At 40.8% G+C, this 21,272-nt stretch overlaps 1 protein-coding gene across 3 annotated transcripts in view; it reads left to right on the top strand.

Moving 5' to 3' along the window:
• The window catches only part of RNF115 (ring finger protein 115), an 85,809-nt gene that overhangs the window by 64,108 nt on the left and 429 nt on the right, over positions 1-21,272 (top strand). For all 3 annotated transcript variants that reach the window (XM_003990538.6, XM_006935057.4, XM_045033423.1), the window contains 5 exons: positions 14,824-14,895; positions 16,055-16,127; positions 17,071-17,164; positions 19,614-19,729; positions 20,409-21,272. The exon at positions 20,409-21,272 is cut by the window's right edge and continues 429 nt beyond it. In XM_003990538.6, coding sequence (XP_003990587.1) covers positions 14,824-14,895; positions 16,055-16,127; positions 17,071-17,164; positions 19,614-19,729; positions 20,409-20,540 — 487 coding nt within the window. In that variant the 3' untranslated portion in view covers positions 20,541-21,272. The remainder of the gene's footprint in view (positions 1-14,823; positions 14,896-16,054; positions 16,128-17,070; positions 17,165-19,613; positions 19,730-20,408) is intronic.

Below are 21,272 nucleotides of genomic sequence, written 5' to 3'. Positions count from 1 at the left end.
TATAGTTTGCTCAATAAACCTTTTGCTTCTTTTTCTGTCTCTTCCCCTCTCTTTTGTATCATAACATGATACAAATGTTATTACACTTTAAGGAGTTGCTGAGTTCCCTAAGTCTACATTCATGAAACAATACCTTTTTTTCTGTCTTCTTTTCAGCTTCAATATTTTCCATTATTTTATCTTTTGTATTACTGATTTGTTCCTCTGCTTCATCATCCTTGTCATTGCATCCATTCAGTTTTGCGTCTTGGTTATAGCATTTTATTTTGGACTGACTAGTTTTTATTCTTTTATGCCTTCAGTAGGGGATCCTCTAGTGTCTTCTTTGCTTTTCTCAATCCAAGCTAGTATCCTTATGATTATTGTTTTAAATTCTGGTTTGTATGTCTTACTTGTATAAACCCTGGCCATGACTTCTTTCTGCTCTTTCTTTTGGGATGAATTCCTTCATCTTGTCATTTTTGTCTGAATCACTTTTTGTGTGACTGTTTTGTGTGATTCACACTTTTTGTGTGAAAGCCTGTTGTATTTCTGCTCTTTAGAGTAATGGCTGTATTAAGAAAAGATTAAAAAAAAAAAAAGCTAGATCCTGTTTCCCCTTAGAGCTGAAACTTTGCAGCACTCTATGATCAGTAGACATGGTGCACGCAAGGGGTTTGCCCTGGTCTTCCGGGGGTAGGGCCTTTTGCACTGATTCTCAGGATGATTTGCCCTAGTGGAGAGTATGTACCTCCAGGGTGCAGGGCTAGGGGAGGGGGCTTGGTGTAAGTAGTATGGCCTCCACTGGGTGGCGCTGTTTTGTTCACTGAAGTCGGTGAGCTGGTGGGCAGTGTGGAGGGGACTGGTGTTTGCCTCACTGTCTCTTCCCTGGAGTGGGGAGTTTGTGCCCACCACTCTTCAGGAAGCCCTCACAGAAGAGCAAACAATCACCTCTTTTGTGTCCCCTGCTTCTGCCAGAAACCTACTTTTACCCTGCTTGCGATCGACATGTCTGCCTGCCAGGCGGCACAGTTCTCTTGTGTTTTATTTCAGACATGTGGCTGATTTTCAAAACTCCAAACTCCAAATTTTAGGGACCTACCAGTCACAGACCCTCACTGATCCTCTGGGGGAGGGTCTTAGAGCTTTTGGCGTTTGACGTTTTGTCCCAGGAAAGTGGTTCCATAACTGTGCAGTCGTTCAAAGTTTATGGTAAAGTGAAGCCCAAAGCTGGCACCAAGGTTTGCTGCCCTCAGCCTGTGTCTTTGTTCCTATGCTAGGGAACAGGGCAGCACGTTGATGCCACCAGTTCTTTTTGTCCCTGGGGAGGCTGAGCTGCCACTCCCAAAGGAGCTCCAAGCAGGGAGACTGTTTCTCTCCATGGAACCCAGGGGATTCTCAGACCACGCTGCCCACTCCAGGGTCTCCACCCTCTTTCCCCACAGGAGCACCCCTAAGCCCACTAGGAATGACCCTGGCGATGGCAAAAACATCTAAAACTTCAGACTTGGTGCTCCACTGTTTAGAATAACTTGTAGTAATCAGCCCCTTTCCTATTCCCAGTCATTGGTTTTGGGGAAGCATTTTTCTTGTGCAGTCCCCTGTGTGCGCTCTCACTCTGTCTCTCTCTTGCCTCTCTCTGTGATCAGGGCTCCTTCCCCTTCCCAGCACCTGCACTTCTTGTCTCCCCCAAATCAACTCTGCAGCTCCTACCTTCTACAGTGTGGCCATTTTGTCTCCCACTAGTTATGCAGTTTTGCTCTCTCAGTCCTCAAATCGATTTCTTGGGTGTCAGAATGATACGGTATTTATCTAGCTGTGTTCAAGGGACAAGGCAAGCTTAGGGTCCCCCTACTCCTCTACCATCTTAAGTCCTCTCCTAAAGTGTTAAGATTTTCTAAAATGTTGAAGAGCGCTTGGGAAAATTCTGGGAGGCAGAAATGTATAATTTTTTCCTTGATTTTCACAATAGTTACATTCCTTGAAAACTCAGTATATTTTAAAACCACGTGTGAAATACTTTATGTGTAGAATGGAGTTGAGTTTGGGCTCAGTAAATTGTAGGCAGTTTTTCCCCAAGGGAATATCCAGGCAGGACATTCAAAGATTATGCGTGTTGGAGGATAATTGTTTGTTGGGCCTGGCTATCCTCTGATTTTTTGCAAGATGATAAGCGCTTGGGAGGATCCTATCTATTAAATATGAATGGTACCTCCCCACTTATTGCAACTAACAAAACTGTCTCCTTGGATTTCTAAATCACTATGTAGGAGCAATGTTGAGAACTCCTGATGTGAATTAGAAGTCCTTAGATGGATCTCAATGGTTAGTGTGTTATCTTAAGCTGTCTCCTTTTTTCTGTCTCTCTGTCCTCTGCTTTCTTGTGTTGGCATCATTATTGGATAGTTGCCCCTACCTAAAATGAAAGATGGCTGGTGGTAGCTCCAAGTTTACAAGAACATTACAGCATTCATCCCAGAGGATATGTCCATCTGTCACCCTTCAGGGAGGGCACTTGTCTTGGCTTGGGTTTTGTGCCCACACCTCTAGTGGGTAGGGGCAATATTCTTATGCATTTTTTTTGAGTTAAGGATCTACCCCCTGACGCACCCATATGAATATCTAGTTATTTGGAGCATAATTTATTGAATCATCCATCTGATTTAAAATGAAATCTTTATCGTATATACATTTCATACTTACCTGCCTTTGGATTGTCTGTTATGGTCTGTTGATCTTTATGTTCCTTTGCTTGTACCTTACTGATTTACTTTTTATAATTTTATAGTATGATTTGGTATCTACTGGTGAAAGTCCATTTCGTTATTGTCCTTTTCCAAAAATGTCCTGATGCTTCTCTTACATTTACCCTTTCACGTGGATTTCAGGTACAATCTGTCAATCTCTACCCCCTCTCCCATCCCATTGGGATTTTGATTGGTAGTGCATTGGATTTACATATTAACTTGGGGACAGTTGGCATTTTTTATAATATTAAAACTTCTCATCTAGGTCTGCAGCTCATGTCTCAATTTATTTGGTTCTGTTGTGATGTTATTCAGCAAAGTTTTATACTTTCTTTTAAGTATTTATTTATTTATTTATTTATTTATTTTTGAAGTTTATTTATTTTGAGAGAGCATGCCAGAGTGTGTGCAAACTGGGGAGGGGCAGAGAGAGGGAGAGAGAAAATTCCAAGCAGGCACCATGCTCAGTGGCGAGCCTGACACAGGGCTCGATCACACAACTGAGATGATGACCTGAGCCAAAATCAAGAGTCAGTCGCTTGAGCAGCTGAGCCACCCAGGCTCCCCTCTTTTAACTTTTTCTTCTTTTAGAGCATGAGTGGGGCAGAGGGAGAGAGAGAGAGAGAGAGAGAGAGAGAGAGAGAGTGAGAGAGTGAGAGAGAGTTAGTTCCAAACAGGCCTCACGCTCAGTGCTGAGACCAATGCAGGCCTCAATTCCATAACCATGAGATCATGACCTGAGCTAAAATCAAGAGTTGGACCTTAACCGACTGAGCCATCCAGGCACCCCTTTAACTGATTATTGCTGGAAAGCTTTTTGTTACCCAACCCCTTTGTATTTAATTGATTTCTATTATTAGGTGTAATAGTGTTCATTTTATTTCCTTGATTTCTCTAGATTTGTGGTTGTATCACCCACAGGTACTGTGTTTTTTCCCTATTTATGCCTCATTATTTTTTATCTTGTGCATTGGCTATGTTATCACAACAAAGTTATCTAATAGTAGACATCCTTGTCTTATTCCTGACTTCACTGGGAGTGCATATTTATTTGTGAAGCATATATACCTCTGGTTCCTCACATATACACTGGCAGGTTAAGAAAGGTTTATTTTATTCCTAACTTATTAGGGGCTTTTAATTAGGAATGATTAGTGATAGGGGCACCTGGGTGGCTCAGTCGGTTAAGCATCTGACTTCGGCTCAGGTCATGATCTCGTGGTTTGAGAGTTCGAGCCCCATGTCAGGCTCTATGCTGACAGCTCAGAGCCTGGAGCCTGCTTTGGACTGTGTGTCTCTTTCTCTCTGCCCCTCCCTTGCTCACGCTTGGTCTCTCTCAAAAAAAAAAAAAAAAAAAAGAATTAAAAAAAAAGGAATGATTAGTGATTTTTATCAAATGCCCTTTGTGATCTTATCAAAGTGACTTTATAGTTTTCACCTTTAAACAATTAATGTATTTTATTAACTAATAGATTTTCTGATGTTGAACCCACACTGCAAGCTTTGAATAAAAACTACTTTGTCAAGAAGCATTAATCTCTTAATACATTATTGGAGTTAATTTGTTCCATTTATTTATTTATTTTGATTTTTGCATCTGTTCATAAGGGGGGGTGGTAATGTTTTGTGTGTTCTTTCTATTACATTTTGGTATCAAGATTTTGTTAGTCTGATAAAATGACCTGGAAAATTTTGCTGTTTTCTTATGCTTAGGAATAGTTTAAATAACATAGGAATTATCTGTTCCTTAAAGGTTTGATAGAAGTTACCTGTAGTTCCGTCTGAGCCTGGCATCTTTTCAGGGACCAGATAGATCTCTTACAACCTTTTCAGATACTTCTGGGGCTAATGGTCTAGGGTGGTGTTTTATTCATCTCTGTTCCCAGGTTTTAGAGTAGTGTCTGTTTTATAGTGGATACTAAATATATTTGTGTTGAATGAGTGGATAATTGGAATTATGTTTCTAAGAGGTATATGTAATACATGCATTAGTAGTAAGTATGACTAAGAGTTTGTGCCAGGTGCTAGTCTGAGTGCATTACAGGTATTTTTTTGTTTACTCTTCACTATAACCCATGGAGAAGTTACTTTGAGACTCTATTTTACAGTAGAAACTGAGGCATAGAGAGGTTAGGTAAATTGCATGAGGTTATAAGGCCAGTTAAATATTGAAGCCAGAATATCGCAGAAGTGATGATATTTGTATTTGGTAGGATTATATATGTTCAAAAATATATATTATATACATATTATATTTATATATAAATATAATATATATTATATATTTTTATATATTATATATAATATATTTATATATATTTATATATATAAGTATATTATAATATATAAACAAATCTAACAGTATTCTGTAGTCTTCCCAATTTTTTTTAAGAAAAGAATTAGGCATTTCCATATTTTGCTCAGAAACTTTCCTTCCAAAGCATACATACCAATATGTCAGTAAGTAGTACTTGAAAGTTTTTCGTTCACTTTCTTTTTCTTTTCCTTCATGTAAAAGTAAATGGAGCACAACATATCTTTGTTGGTCGTATTATCTAGGGTCCTATTATTCTGCCATCTTAGCAGGTGTACCCTGATTGTTCTACATGATTATTACTCCATTGCCATAGTTGTCATTATATGTCACCCTATGTTTTGAAAACACATTACAGTTAGTTATTTTATAGATTTCTTTTTGGTTAGATTTTAGCTGTTTCTTCCTGATGATGGTTTGTCCTGTTGATTTGAGAGGAGTATAACTTTTTATTTTGCTCATCAGGTTTTCAACTGGGGGTTTCTGTGGGCTACATCTCAGGCTCCTGTTCATTCCACTGATTCCACTGTAGACAGAGTATTTGTCATTTAAAAAATCAGATCTCAGAGATTAATTAGCCTTTGTGGGATTATTCATGTGTTCCTCACACCAATTTAGGGAGTTAGCCTGAAGTGAGATGTTTCCTTTGGCTTTTTCAATGACATGAGTGGAACCTCTTTGCAAATGTAAAGAAGGGTAGATCTCACTTTGTTCATTCATACTGCAGATATTTGTTGAGCATGCCTAAAGTGTGTGCTCTTTCCTCTAATCTGCAGCTTTCAAATGATAGTTTATCCAGTTGTAATCAGGTGCTGAATAGACTAGCTCTTCTTATCTAACCTTAAATGAATCTGACCTGTGCCAGAAGACTAATTTATTAATTTGCTCCTGGGGGTGTTATGTTTCGGTGACTGGAAAACTCATTTCTGCTTGTTAGCATAGCGCTGTCTTTGAATTTCTCTGATAACAAGAAATCAAAAGCAATTAGGTGGTTACATGGTATGTGTAGAATAAACAAGGGAGATTGCATAGTCTTCAGGAGAAATTTCATTCAGTGTGAATGAGAAATTCACATTTCATTGTGGCAAGTATAAGGAATTATTCACCTTTAAAGATTATTTTTTTAGGATGGCAAAATATTTATACTTGTCAGTTGTTCTTTTCCTTGTCTGTATTAGATCAACACTCACACAATCATACTTTCCAGACTTCCTAGGGATTACTGCCTATTACTTTTATTATAGTAAGACCTGTCTTTTAGTGTGTTGTACTCCTTTAACATTTGTTTTTTTATGGTTACATTTTAGCCTAGTGTTTTGATCAGCTATCTCTGAATCACTTTACAGGGCACATTACTTCTAAGGTTTGCTTCCTTAAAAATAAGTTCTCATGAAGTTAACCCTAGGTTTTGAGACCATAGTTTTCTGACCACTGATCACTACTCATATTTTAAAAATTAACTTTTTTGGTTATTTAAAAATATTAGGGTGGGGTTTATTATTTTTTTTTATTAAAAAGGCAGCATTACCCAGAAATAGCTACAGTTACACCTTGATGCATAATCTTGTGGAACTTTTTAAATATCATACCTATGTCTGTATAATTGAAAAGGAATCATTCTGTACCTATTTTCCTATTTTATAATCCTCTTTTTTTTTTTTTAATCTTAATAGATTGTGTATGTCATTCAGTATATTTCTGGGCTCCATCTTGGAGTCATTGAATTAATTCAACAAACACTTGTATATCACTTTGCCAAATGTTATTCCAGGTAGTGACTGTACAGTAGTGAACAAAACAGTCAAAAGTTTATTGTCCTTGTGGAGCTTTTAATGGGAAAGTCAGACAAGCAGAATAAGTTAAATCAGTAGACTGCTAAGCAATAGTAAATTCTGTGGGAAAAAAGGGGAAGGGAGATTATGGAGTGTAAAGTTTCAAAAAGCGTAGTCAGCACAAGGCCTTATTGAGAAGGCATTTGAATGGACATAAATGAAGTGAGGTAATGAGCCAGGAATGTGCCCATAAGAAGAGGCCAGTTGGAGCAGAGTAAGTGAGAGGAGGAGTAGGAGGTAAGATCACAGAGAAGTAGGCTGGGTGTGGGGATGGGGAGAAGAGTATTAGATCCTGTAGAGCCTGGCAGACTACCGTAAAGGCTTTTATTCTGAGTGCAGTGGAAACCCATTGGAAAGTTTAGGGCAGAGAAATGACATAGTCTAACTTGTGTCTTAAAATGATCGTTCTGACTGCTATGTTGAGAATAGAATGGGGGGCTGTAAAGAGTATAAGGGCAAGGGCAGAAGCAGAGAAATCATTTAAGAGGCAGTTGCATTAATGTAAGCTAGAGATGCCAGTGGCTTGGATGAGGGTAGTGAAAAATGGTTGGATTCTAGATATAGTTTGACAATGGGCATAATAGGATTTGCTAACAGATTGGATATGAGGTGAAACAGAGTTAAGGATGACACTAAGGTTTTTGGTCTGAGCAACTCTGGAGTCACTATCAGCGGAGATGGGGAACACGAGGAATGGATTTGGGGGAGAAAATTTAAGAGTTCAGCTTGGGACATGATAAGTTTAGGTGCTTATTACACATTCAAGTGGTGATGTTGAGTGGGCAGAAGTCTTGGATGGAGGTAAAATTTGGAAATGTGGCTTGTATATGGTATTTAAAATTATAAAACTGGGTGAAATTTGTCAAAAGAGTCAAGACAGTAAATAGAAGAGCTCAGAGAATTGAGCCCAAGCCTGATGGATTAGAAATTTGGAAGATAAGGAGGAATAAGCAGAGGAGACAGAAAGGACAACCCCAGAACAAGGAGGAAAACCTAGAGAAAGGACAGCTCTGGAAACAAGGTGAAGACTCTTACCTCCTCTTAGCTGTGTCTTCCCTTCTGCACTCTGTGGATTGTTTTTTTTATCATCTGTGGATTAAACACACACATCACACTCCCTCCCATCCCCATTTTAGCTACCTATTACTTTTTTAGTAAGAGAAGATTTTATGTGTTTTTTTTTTTATGTTTATTTATTTTTGAGAGAGAGAGAGAGAGGGACAGAGGGAGAGAGGGAGACAGAGAATCTGAAGCAGGCTCTGCACCGTCAACACAAAGCCTGACGTGGGGCTCAAACCCATGAACCGTGAGATTGTGACCTGAACCGAAGTCGGATGTTCAACCGACTAAGCCACCCAGGTGCCCCAAGATTTTATGTTTTTAACAGCAGAATTCAGTGTAAATATTGCGTGTATCAGCTGAAGATAATCTCACAATAGCTCTTAGACTTGCTGAAGCTACCCTGAGCAGCCTCTCTGTTTCTGCTGCAGAGATATGGAACCAACATCTGACCTCCAGGAAACAAGCAGCCAAGAAAGGGGAATCAGCAGCTCATTAGCTGAAAACATCCCTGGCAGCCACAAGCATTTGTGCAGGGTCAGCGTTAGAGCAAGGCACGAGGCTTTCTCTCGAAGTTGATTTCTGCTATTTACTTACTGGTTAGTTCAAGCATGCGGTAATCTGCTCTTCTAGTTCTTAGGCAGCAAGGAGGGTATATTATTTATTGCTGTGTAACAGATTATTCAGAATTTAGCAGACATTGTCTCACAGTTTCTGAGGTTCAGAAACTTGGGAGCAGCTTAAGTAGGTGGTTCTAGTAAAGGGTTTCATGAGGTTATATTCAAAATATCAGCTGTGGCTCTAGGCATCTGAACACTCAACTGGAGCTGGAGGCTCTACTTCCAAGATAAGTCACTTGCATAGCTCTTGGCAGGAGGCCTTAATTTCTTACCACGTGGACCTCTTGCATAGGGCTCTTTCAGTGTCCTCATGACTTGACAGCTGACTTCACCAGAGTAAGTGATCCAAGAGAGAGAAAGGAAAAGGAAAGAAACCATAATGCATTTTATATCCTGATCTTGGAAGCCAAACACTGTCATTTCAGCCATATTTTTTCTGTAAGAAATGAGTCACTGGATCTAGCCCACATTCAAGGGGAGGAGAATTAAACTCCACCCCTTGAAAGGAGGAGTATTAAAGATTTGTAGACATATTTTAGAACTACTGTATTTCACTCTCTGGCCACAAATTACTTATATTTCTCCCATGTGCAAAATATACTCGCATCCTCCCAAGATCCACAAAAGCCTTTTCCCACTGGAAATCCAGGTTGTTGAAATCCACACTTGGATGAGGCTCCTTGGGTATAGTTCCTCAAGAACAGTTTCTTTTGATGTGAACACCTATAAATTAAAGAGACAAGTTTTCTACCCCTCACACACCCAACATACAGTGATGGGATAGGCATACAGTAAACAGGTATGGAGGTTCCTATTTAATGTTTGTTTATTTTTGAGAGACAGAGTGAGAGTGGGGGAGGGGCACAGAGAGGGAGAGACACAAAATGAATCCGAAGCAGGCTCCAGCCTCTCAGCTGTCAGCACAGAGCCTGACATGGGGCTCAAACCCACGAACCATGAGATCATGACCTGCACGGAAGTTGGATGCTTAACCGACTGACCACCCAGGCGCCCCGAGATTCCTATTTAAAAAGGGAGAAAATGGGAGGCACCAAGTCACTGATTTATAGCAGTTCTGATGTTATCTGTATAAATGTTGGCAGTTCCTTGATTAGGACTTAGTTCTCCTTTTGCCCAGGAATGCTGCTCTGTGGCTCTTGTTTCCTCCTTCTAGGCTCTTGGTTTCACCTTGTGAGTTATCTTTTCTTTTCCATGAAAAGTAGTCCAGGTTTGCAGCTGCATAGTTTTCTTAGTCTGTTTCTTGCCACTAGAGTTTTAAGGGCCCAAGAGGCTTCTTTTCATTTAGTTTTGCCTCTGTACCTTTTAATTTAAGCTGGCAGTGTTTTCTTTTTAAAACTTAGAGTCTCTTATGAATGTTACTGAGATTCATGCCTTTAGGAAAAGCCACACCCACATATCTTTTCCAGAGATAATCTCCTTTCTGCTTTGGGCTTCTGCTGGTATTGCTAAGAGACAGTACTTGTAGTGGGTAGAATTGTATTCTCCACAAAGACATGTTTAGGTCCAGGGGAGCCTGTGTGGCTCAGTTGGTTAAGCTTCCGGCTTCAGTTCAGCTCATAATCTCAGTTTGTGAGTTTGAGCCCTGCGTTGGGCTCTGTGCTGACAGATCAGAGCCTGGAGCCTGCTTTGGATTTTGTGTCTCCCTCCCTCTCTCTTCCTCTCCTGCTCACACTCTGTCTGCTGTCTCTCTCAAAAATAACTGAAGATGAAAATAAATAAATAAAATAAACGAATTAAAAAAAAAAGATACATTTAGGTCCTGAACCCCACTACCTGTGAATGTGGTATTATTTGGCATAAGGTCTTTACAAATGTAATCAAGTTAAAGGTGAGATCATAATGAGTTAGAGTGGGCCCAAATCCAGTGGCTGGTATTCTTAGAGAAATTTGGATACAGAAGACGCAGGAAAGAAAGGCACATGACAACCAAGGCAGAGATTAAAGTGTTTAAAAGCCAAGAAATAGCAAGGATTGCTGGGAACCACCACAAGCTAGGAGAGAGGCATGGAACAGGTTTTCCCTGAGAGCCTCCGAAGGAACTAACCCTAACAACATCTTGATTTCAGAATCTGGCTTCCAAAACTATGAGAGAATAAATTCCTTTCTTTTTAAGCTGTATATTTGTGGGAATTTGTTATAGTAGTCCTTGGGAACTAATACAACAACCTTAGGCCTCTTGGAAGCCCAGTTGTTTGGTTGAATAGTTCTTTAGGCTATGTAGATCTTTCTGAGGCCTTAACAAAGAATTTTGGTAACCACATGCTAGACTTCCTCATTAACCATTTTCTTTGGCCATGCCCTGGATAGATTTGATCTTTGCTTGGAAGCCATTTCTTAATTTTAGTATCATTAACCATCTGGAGAGGCTGGGAATTTTCAGAATTATTTAGTCTTAACTCCTTTTTGTTGAACTGTCCTCCTCTTTAGGGGCACCTGGCTGGCTCAATTGGAAGAATATTCGACTCTTAATCTCCGGGTTGTGAGGTTGAGCCTGTGTTGGGTATAGAGATTACTAAAAAATAAAATAAAATAAACTTTAACCATCTTTCCCTTTAATTTATCCCTCTCTTGCATTTTAATGTAAGCAGCAAGAAGAAGCCAAGAGGTACCTTCTGCCTTCTTGTCTGGACATCTCACTGGCTAGACTGTCACCCAGTTCATGAGCCACAACTTTTTTTTTTAATTTTTTTTTTTCAACTTTTTTATTTATTTTTGGGACAGAGAGAGACAGAGCATGAACGGGGGAGGGGCAGAGAGAGAGGGAGACACAGAATCGGAAACAGGCTCCAGGCTCCGAGCCATCAGCCCAGAGCCTGACGCGGGGCTCGAACTCACAGACTGCGAGATCGTGACCTGGCTGAAGTCGGACGCTTAACCGACTGCGCCACCCAGGCGCCCCTACAACTTCTACTTTACATATTGTTATTGCTACTACATAGCAAGGATCACTTTCCCTCCAGTTTCTAAGATCTTTCTCACTTAAGCTCTCACCCATAACTTCCCCAAAGGCCATGATACTTCTACTGTTTCTTCAAGGCTGTTCAAACTTTCACTGATACTCATTATACCCTCTTTTGGGTTCTAAATCTACTCCCACATTTTAGGTTTTTGTTACAACAGAACATACTTCTAGGCATCAAAATCTGGATTAGTTATCTATTGCTGTATAATAAATTACACTAGAGCTTAGTGACTGAAGATAAACATTAATCATCTCATAAGTTCTTTGGGTCAGGAATTTGGGACAGCTTAGCTGAGTGGTTCTGGCCCAGTGTCTTATGAGCTTACAGTTAAGACGTTGGCTGTTACTGCAGTCATCTGAAGGATCAACTGAGAATTACTCATATTCTGGCAAGTTAGTTCTGGCCATTGGGAGGTGGCTTCAGTTCCTTATCATGTGGGTCTTCACAGGACTGCTTTACGTGGCACTTTTCCAAGAAAGTGATTTAAGAGAGAGTGAAAGGAGGAAGCCACAATGCTTTTTATGACTAATCTTGAAAGTTGTCCTCTCATACTCCATTGTCAAGAAGTAAGTCACAGTATGGTATTGGTATAAAAACAGACACCTAAATCAGTGGAATGGATAGAGAGCTCAGAAATAAACTCAAAGGAGCCAAGAATATACAGTGGGGAGAAGGCAGTCTCTTCAACAAATGACGTCGGGAAAACTGGACAGCTACATGCAAAAGAATGAAACTGGACCACTATCTTATACCATACATAAAAATTAACTCAAAATGGATTGAATGTCAGACTTGAAACCATAAACCTTTTAGAAGAAAGTGTAAGCAGTAAGCTCCTTGACATTGATCTGGAAATGATTTTTTTTGGATCTGACTTCAAAAGCAAAGGCGACAATAGCAAAAATAGACAGGCTAACAAACTAAAAAGCTTCTGCACAGCAAAGGAAACCGTCAACAGAATGAAAAGGCAAACTACTGAATGGGAGACAATATTTGCAAATCTGATAAGGAGTTAATAACCCAAATATAGAAAAAACTCATATAATGCAAAAAAAAAAAAAAAAAAAAAAAGAAAAGAAAACCAATCTGATTAAAAAATGGATTAGAAGACCTGAATAGCTGTTTTTCTGAAGAAGACATATAGATGGCCAACACGTATATGAAAGTGTGCTCAACATCAGTAAGCAGGGAATTGGAAATCAAAACCATGGTGAAATGTCACCTCACACCTGTTAGAATGGCTACTATCGAAAAGACAAGAAATAACAAGTGTTGCCAAGGATGTGGAGAAAAGGAAGCCCTTGTGCACTCTTGGTGGGAATGTAAATTTGGTGCAGCCAGTGTGGAAAACAGTATGGAGGTTCCTCAAAAAGTTAAAAATAGAACTACCATATGATCCAGCAATTCCGCTTCTGAATATTTATCTAAAGAAAATGAAAACCTTAATTCAAAAAGATATATACACTCCTGTATTCATTACAGTGTTATTTATAATAGCCAAGACATGGAAACAACCTGTGTCTGTTGATGGATATGGTTAAAGAAAATGTGTTTTGTATAAATATACACCACACACACACAGCACACGCCCACAGGAATATTATTTGGCCATAAAGAAATGAAATCTTGTCATTTTCAACAACATGGATGGACCTTGAGGATATTTTGATAAGCGAAATAAGTTAGATGGAAAAAGACAAATGCCATATGATCTCACTTATATGTGGAATTGTTAAAAAAAAAAAAAAAAGAAAGAAAGAAAAGCTCATTGATAAAGAGAATAGATAGGTGGTTGCCAGAGGTAGGGGGTAGGGTGTGGGTGAAATAGGTGAAGGAGGTCCAGAGGTACAGACTTCTAGTTATAAAATAAATGATGGGGATGTAATGTACAGCATCGTGACTATATCATCAGGGAAATGCAAATCAAAACTGCAAAGAGATTATATTTCTTTATACTAATTATAGGTAATTATAGCATTATATAGTTAATAATTATTACATATTTGCAAGTTGCTAAGAGAATAGATCTTAAAACTAATAATCACAGAAAAATATGTTGTAACTATGATGATGAACGTTACCTAGCCTTTTCGTGGTGATCATTTACAATATATACAGACATTGAATCATGTTATATACCTGAAACTAATATAATGTTCATGTGAAGTATGCCTCAATAAAAAAAGAATTAAATCACTAAGTCCATACACTCAAAGGAGGAACATAAAATAATATGTGGACAATTATTTTAAAACAAACACATAGTCTAGTTATCTACTGTTGAACTTTAGGAATAGGGAGAGTCTAATATTGGCTACTGCCATTGTTGTATTGACTGGCCTAATAAGAAAAGTGGGACCCAAGGGGTTAAAAGTATGTATCATATCAATTATATCTCCATAAAGCCAGAGAAAAAAAGAGAAGAGGCACCTGGGTGGCTCAGTCAGTTGGGCATCCGACTTCAGCTCAGGTCATGATCTCACAGTTCATGGGTCTGAGCTCCATGTCAGGCTCTGTGCTGACATCTTGGAGCCTGGAGCCTCCTTCAGATTCTTTGTCTCCCTCTCTCTCTGCCCTCTCCCCCGCCATTTGCACGCTGTCTCTCAAAAATACATAAACATTAAAAAGAAAGAAAAAATGTGCATATTATTCACAAAACAAATCTTTCTTCAGTCTTTTTCTTTTGCCCATTATCTCTGGGTAACAAAGATCAGTTCACCAGTATAAAGGACTGAGTAGATGCGCCGTCTTAAGTATTCAGAATGACAGATGTCAGATGTGTGTGTATTTGATTGTGTTTGTGTTAGAAGCAATTGAAACACCTTTTGAGGGCTAATGTAGTATGTTGCTAAATGTTTGTAAAATGGAATTATTCTGAAAAAATTTTTTACAGGGCTCTTTAAATAATATGTAGAAACCCAATGTGTAAAACACAGAAAAATGGCATTACTGTTTACAGCCTGGGCCTAAATCCCAGTGGTTTAGCATCCTTTTCAGCCTAATACTGTTGCCAGAGGTCCAAGGAACACAGCTGGAAAACTACACCATGTAATCAAGCCTAGTTCACAAAAATCTATTAATACATAAGATCACGGAGCTCAAGAAGATAGCCATAATAGCAAAATAGCACTTTACCAGGTAGTTGACTGATTTCTGGTGCTACCTTTTGTACAATGGTAAGTGAGGACCCATGGTAGTTGGAGGAGTTGCTGATTGTCAGCCATAGATATCTGTAGAGTACTTTCATAAGTCTCTTGTCTTACCTAATTTTTTTTCCCCCTGCAACAGCATAATACAGCAGATATTTGCAGGATTCTTTGCAAATTCTGCAATTCCTGGATCCTCACATCCTTTTTCCTGGTAAGTAGCAAATTGCCTTCTGTCTTACTTTGCTGGAGCAGCAGCATTTTAGGTATAGGTACCATTGTGAGAAAGAGAAAGAGCTGAATAGGTGAGTATATAGATTTGATTGGCAGACTGTTAGATTGCCTTTATTTGCTGAGCCCAAACTTAATCAGAACTTATTTTTTTATTGTTCAGTCTCCTGAGGACCATCCTGGTCCCCCAGGATGTCTGGGCACTGGATGTGTCGGGTTTGGTTCATATTTTGGTTTGAGAGTTGTGTTGAGAGGGGAATGAGATGGTCCCTGCCAAGCTGGTATCTGACTTGCAAGTTTCTTCTCTAGGTTGTACGGAAAGATTTTATTTCTTAAGAATTGCTGAAATTCTTAAAGTAAGAAGGTATCTCAGGAGAAATAAAAGGCTGTATTTCAGTATCAGAGTGTCACTTAAGTATGATAGAAGTTAAGATGGAATTTCTTCTTGTCTAGGCAATCACATACCACTTCCGACTCCGCCTCGGAAGCCTCCTTTGCTCAGAGGGTCCTCGGTCCTTCCACTCAGTTACCCTATTTTCCAGCCTCTAGTTTCTTTTAACACGTTCCAGCCAAAGAGCTTGGACATCTGTTATCCAGGGTAGTGCACCAGCAGCTCCAAAAAGAGGGGCTGCCGAGTCCCTTTTGTAATTGCTCTAGGTTGCGATTCAGAGACCACTGTGGCCGCTTCTCTCCTTGAAAGCTCCTCATTGTCCAGGACCGTGGGCAGCCTCTTCGAATGAGGGAAGTCTGCTACAGATTTTGGCCAGTCACAGAGGGAAAACTCTCCTTAAAAAGCAGCTCCATCTATATTTACTCTACATGGGCGTAGAGAAGACAAACTTTTCTTAGCCAATAGGCAATGAGTCACTCTTTTCGCTCTGGTGTGTCATGTGGTATTTTAGGTAGCTTCACATTTTATGTTCTATTCGATTAAGTAAAAATTCCTTACTTAAAGAGAGTAAGAGACGACTTCTGGATAATCTCTTTGACCTTAAAAATACCGAGAAGTTCTTTGCCACTTGATTTTAGAGAACTAGTGACTTTCCAGCTCTGAGAGAGAACGGGATCTCCCAGTTTTTTCTGTGGTGTGAGGCAGAGCCTGGTCACTCCGTCTAATGCTGTCTGTCTCATCTCATGTATAGGAGCGGGATGCTGCACTCCAACCCTGGGGACTATGCCTGGGGTCAGACAGGGCTTGATGCCATTGTAACCCAGGTGAGGAGCTGCCTTTTGAGGGTGTCTGTTCAGTGTGTCTCATGGTTCCACAGGCTTCCTGCTTTCCTTCTGCTACTTTCTGAATGGCAGTCACTCTGCTTTCCCTAATATTTTGAGCTTGTGGGTTTCCATTTTACTGAAGGGATGAATGGTTTACGGGTTTAGTTTAGCATCCATGTACATTCGAGGTCCTAGGGACTTTCTAGAAGATGGTTTCACCTCTGTAGGAAGAAAAGACTTCTCCTGTAACAAACAGTATTTTGTATTTTTGGCCTCTTGTTCAGTCCTGTGAGGATCCTGTTAACAACTACTTCACAAAAAAGGAGGGTCTCCTCACATGTTTGAAGCAGGGATTTCTGCTAGATGGAGCAAAGTAGGGGAAGGAAGCAGAGAAAAAGGTATTCCCATGACATATATAATCGCTTCCACTTATTTATGTTTATTTTAGTTTAAATAGTTTTCATTTCCCTTGTGGATTGCTGAGAATAGAAAGCATGTCATTTATATCCAAATCTTCTCATAGGCAGTAATTTACCTATTTCTTGGCTTACTTGATGCTACTTTCCATACTCTCACCCTTTTATTTCTTCCAGCAGAATGAAGTTTTTAGACCAGTTAAGTATTACCTTTTGTTCAGTTTTAATTTTACTCCTGACATCACAACCCTTATGCTGCCTCTGAAATTGCTTTATGCCCAAAGGTGGGCCTTGCAATGATGGGTTTGTCTGTAGGGTTATACTGATGTCACTCTGAAATTGTAAAGCAATTACAAGTGTTCCGGCAGCAGGAAAGGGGAAACCCAAGCCTCTCAGAGCCTTGCAGAAGTAAGAGCAACTAACATTTCTAATATATGCACTGTTTGTTCTCAGCTGGAGCAGCTCCCTCCCCAGGGGTGGTAGGATGTCTGCCACTTCTTCTTCTTTTTCTTTTTCCTTTTTTGTAGCTTTTAGGACAACTGGAAAACACAGGGCCTCCCCCGGCTGACAAAGAAAAGATCACATCTCTTCCAACAGTGACAGTAACTCAGGAACAAGTTGGTAGGTTCATTTCCATACTTCTTCTGTCAGATCTGATCTCCGTTCAAAATCGCAGCACCTTCCTGTACTAAGGATCTTCAGGTGAAGCTGTAGCACTCCTAACTAAAATTGCTACTTGGTGCTGTAAGTGGAAGATAGGGCCTACCTTTTCATTTGGGGTTAGTCTTTTTTTTTTTTTTTAAGTTTATTTGTGTGTGTGTGTGTGTGTGTGTGTGTGTGTGTGTGTGTGAGAGAGAGAGAGAGAGAGAGAGAACGCACGTGCACGAGTTGTGGAGGGGCAGAGAGAGGGAGACAGAATCCCAAGCCTGACATGAGGTTTGAGCCCATGAACTGTAAGATCATGACCTGAGATGAAATCAAGAGTCGGACGCTTAACTGACTGAGCCACCCAGTCACCCCAAGACTTGATTTTTTGAAGAACTTACTAGGGGAAACAAAACTCAACTAAATGATTAGAAAACGGTACAGGAGCACCTGGGTGGCTCAGTCAGGTAAGCATCTGACTCTTGATTTCAGATCAGGTCATGATCTCACAGTGGTGAGATCAAGCCCCACATTGGGTTCGGGGCAGACAGCCGGAACCTGCTTGGGTCCTGTCTCCCTCCCTCTCTGTCTCTCTCCCTTTCTCTCTCTCTCTTTCAAAATGAATACACATAAAAAACAGTATCAAAAATAGTATTGAGTGGATGATACTGAGGAAGAGAAAAAAAATTGGAGGCTGAGAATTTGTTTCACATTTATTCTGTCAGATACAGTCAGGTACATTAGATACAGTTTTTTACTTTTAAGCACTGAAGGAATTTAGTGACAAGGAACATTATTTCGAACTGGGAGTTTCTTGCACTACAAATTCCAGTTTAGAGTCAGAAGATTTAAAAGACAGGATAGGCCATCTCAGAGAGGTCATTCTGTTCAAGGAAGAGTATGAACCAGTGTGAGAACGTCAGCATGGGCATAGTGTCTGGACCAGGGAAAAGGAGAGTGGCCTGATGAACCCTGAAATGCAGTCTGGTTTGGGAGCATGGGAGGTATGATTGGGTAGAAAGGCCTTGTTTGAGCAGACGTTGAAACTGGCAGAGTAGTTACGGCTGGATGTTTTAGGTAGCAGGCAAGTTTTATAGGTCCCCAAATGGAGGATTGGGGGAATTTGGGTGCTCTTTAGGGAAGATTCGGCTGGAGGTAGTATCTCAAATAGATTGGAAGGCAAAGAAAGCAGAAACGGGGATTCAAGGGGCTGCTGCAACATCCAGGCGGGGTGCAGGTGACAGTGGCAGTGCTAACAGATGGGGAAGGGTAGACTCAATATCACTTTGAAGAAAGGCTTTCATCACCGATTGCCTAATGGGATAAAAGAGGGAAAAGGGTCAAAGATGACTGTCAGATTTTGCAGCTCAGGAACTACAAGAGGCGGTGCTGCCATCTATCGGGGTGGAGGCTTGTAACCACCCCCCCACCCCCACCCCTGGTCTAGTGGGGTTTGGGGATGGAAGTGATGTGATGGTTTTCATTTTGAATTTGGTGATTTTGAGGTGCCAGCTGGGGGGGTGCTCTGAAGCTAGTATTAGGGGAAGTGAGCTGCTTGCAAAGCATAGGATAAATTTGGAGGGTTGAAGGCTGGGGTCAGGGGTACCTACTTCCTGGGAGGCTGTTCCGGTGGACCAGTCATAAGAAATAAAAGGTGGAATTGAGGTAAAGTTGTTAGATAAGAGTGGAGAGGAAGGAGTGACTCTTGGTAGTCTTATTATTCCGGGCCCTTGAGTGCTATGGGCATGTATGTAGCACATGCTGGCCATTGGAGAGGAGGAGCTAGTATCATTAGCCAGACTTGGGAGACCCCGAGTTTGCTGCCTGGTACTCCCAGGTTAGTGTGTAGCCATTTCCTCACAGAGGGCTTCTTGTCTCTGGACTTGGAGCCTGAGCTGTCCTTGGGCTTTGCAATTCTGCAGCACCACCTCCTGGTGCAGCTTTTAATTAACTTGTCCAGAGGGCTTTAGGACAACCACTCTGAAAGAGGATGCGAAATGTGGAAAATGGCAGGGTTAAAGTGGCTTGAGACACTGACTGGGAACTGCTGAGATTGCTCAGATATATTCCGTGGTTGTAGTGGACAGATTGCCTGTGTTTCCTGAGTAGAAACTGCCAGAAGGATATCACACGTCTGGGAAGATGCTTTCCCTGTTTTACTTAACAGATCATCCAAGCCCCGGTTTATTTTTTGCAAGCCTTGATGTTGAAAAGTAGGCCTTTCTGGACTAAGCCCGTTCGTCGATCCTCCTTTTCACAAAAGTCCCTTTCTACTCCCAGCTCCTCCCCCATGGTGAAGCGCAGTTTGTGCTTCCTACCTCCACCTAGGGTACACTTTGTATCTTTTCTTACGCATTCCTCTGGACTAGTTTTTTTTTCCTTCTTTTTGCTCACTTACTTTAGAAGGCATTTCCTCCTCCAACAGATATGGGTTTAGAGTGTCCAGTGTGCAAAGAAGATTACACAGTTGAAGAGGAAGTCCGGCAGTTACCCTGCAACCACTTTTTCCACAGCAGTTGTATTGTGCCGTGGTTAGAACTGGTGAGTACAGCCGGCTCTCATGTGTGATGGGCTGTCTCTGCCAGCCACATCTTCTGGGGCAGGGCAGGGCGGGAGGTGGTCCCGGGTTAACAGAGAGCCAAGGAGAGCAGATTTTAGTCCCTTCCTAACTCCTGCTGGTGCCGTCACTGTTTTTTAGATCACTCTTATGTTTGGAAACTTCTCTGACCAGAGGTTACCAAACCACAGCCTACAGGTCTCGGGCCTGCCACCTGTTTTTGTAAAGGAAGTTTCATTGGGACACAGCTACGCTCATTTGTTTACCAATTGTCTGCAGCTACCTTTGTGCTGCATCAGCAGAGTTGAGTGGTTGTGACCCAGGCAGTATGGCCTGCCAAGTCTAAAATATTTATTACCAGTTCCTTCACAAAAAGTTTCCTAACCCTTGCTCTAGACCATGTCAGGTCACCGTATCTGGTTAGTTCTGTTTGGTGACGTGTGGTAGTTGTTGTTAAGCTCCTGGCCTGGAATTCTGTCATTTCTGTTTCAAGGTCCATTTGAACATGTGCTGGTGTTCCATCTTTGAGCCCAGTGTGTACTGTGCGAGAGTGCATGCCCTTTTTGTCTTTCGGCCTGCCAGCTCTCAGGGTTTCTTAAGTGTTTAGCACCTCTGGCTTCTCAGGTCAGGCTGTTTACATGGACCGATTTCCTTCTGTTGCAGCATGACACGTGTCCTGTGTGTAGGAAGAGCTTAAATGGTGAGGACTCTACTCGGCAAACCCAGAACTCTGAGGCCTCTGCAAGCAACAGATATAGCAGTGACAGCCAGCTACACGACCGATGGACTTTCTGAAGCTGAGAAGCCCGCATCTGAGCCACAGCTGTGGTAGTCTTCTTATCACAGCTGTCAATTGTATCAAAACAGAAAAGTAGTAGGTGGATTTAGGAATCGCATAAGAAACCCCAACCCATAATATTAATGCAGTGAGTGTTTTTTCTTCTCTCAATTTAAAGTTAGTATCTACAGATGGAATTGTATCTACAACCAAATGCCTCTGATTCCTGAATTCAGAGTGATACTTTTATAAGTGTGAAACTTGATTATGTGGGTTTCCCCTGCCAGAATAGAATCACTCTACCTTAAAGTCTAGCGAGGGTCCCACCATCTGTCATGTTACCTTGTAGTGGATGTTTCCACTTCCTGATCTAACCTCCAGCCTACCATTAGTGTATTTGATAGTAGATACAGTGGAACCACAGCCCTAAAGTCCTGCTGATAAAAAGTCTTCCTGTTTTAATTGTACAAAAACATCTGCTCTTGGCCACATTAGCCACCAAGCGAGGTCAGGTTAATTCAGGAATCTGAGATGAATGATTTTGTTTTTGTTTTGAATCCTCAGAAAATCAAAGAAAAATTGGTGGGGAGGAGAAAGTGGCTTATCGTTGTACTCTCTGGTTTTCTCATTTTAATTTTTAAAGACTACTTCACAAGGTGCAGTTTCTGCAGAAGCCAATATGACGCATCTTAGAAATCTTACGTTGGTGGGAATCTGATTCTGGTTCCTTTTGGAAATGAGTTCGCAGG

The sequence above is a fragment of the Felis catus genome, chromosome C1 (genome assembly GCF_018350175.1).
Source record: "Felis catus isolate Fca126 chromosome C1, F.catus_Fca126_mat1.0, whole genome shotgun sequence".
Taxonomy (NCBI): domain Eukaryota; kingdom Metazoa; phylum Chordata; class Mammalia; order Carnivora; family Felidae; genus Felis; species Felis catus.
Note: the sequence above shows the minus strand (reverse complement) of the source record. Positions and strands in the feature narration are given on the sequence as shown.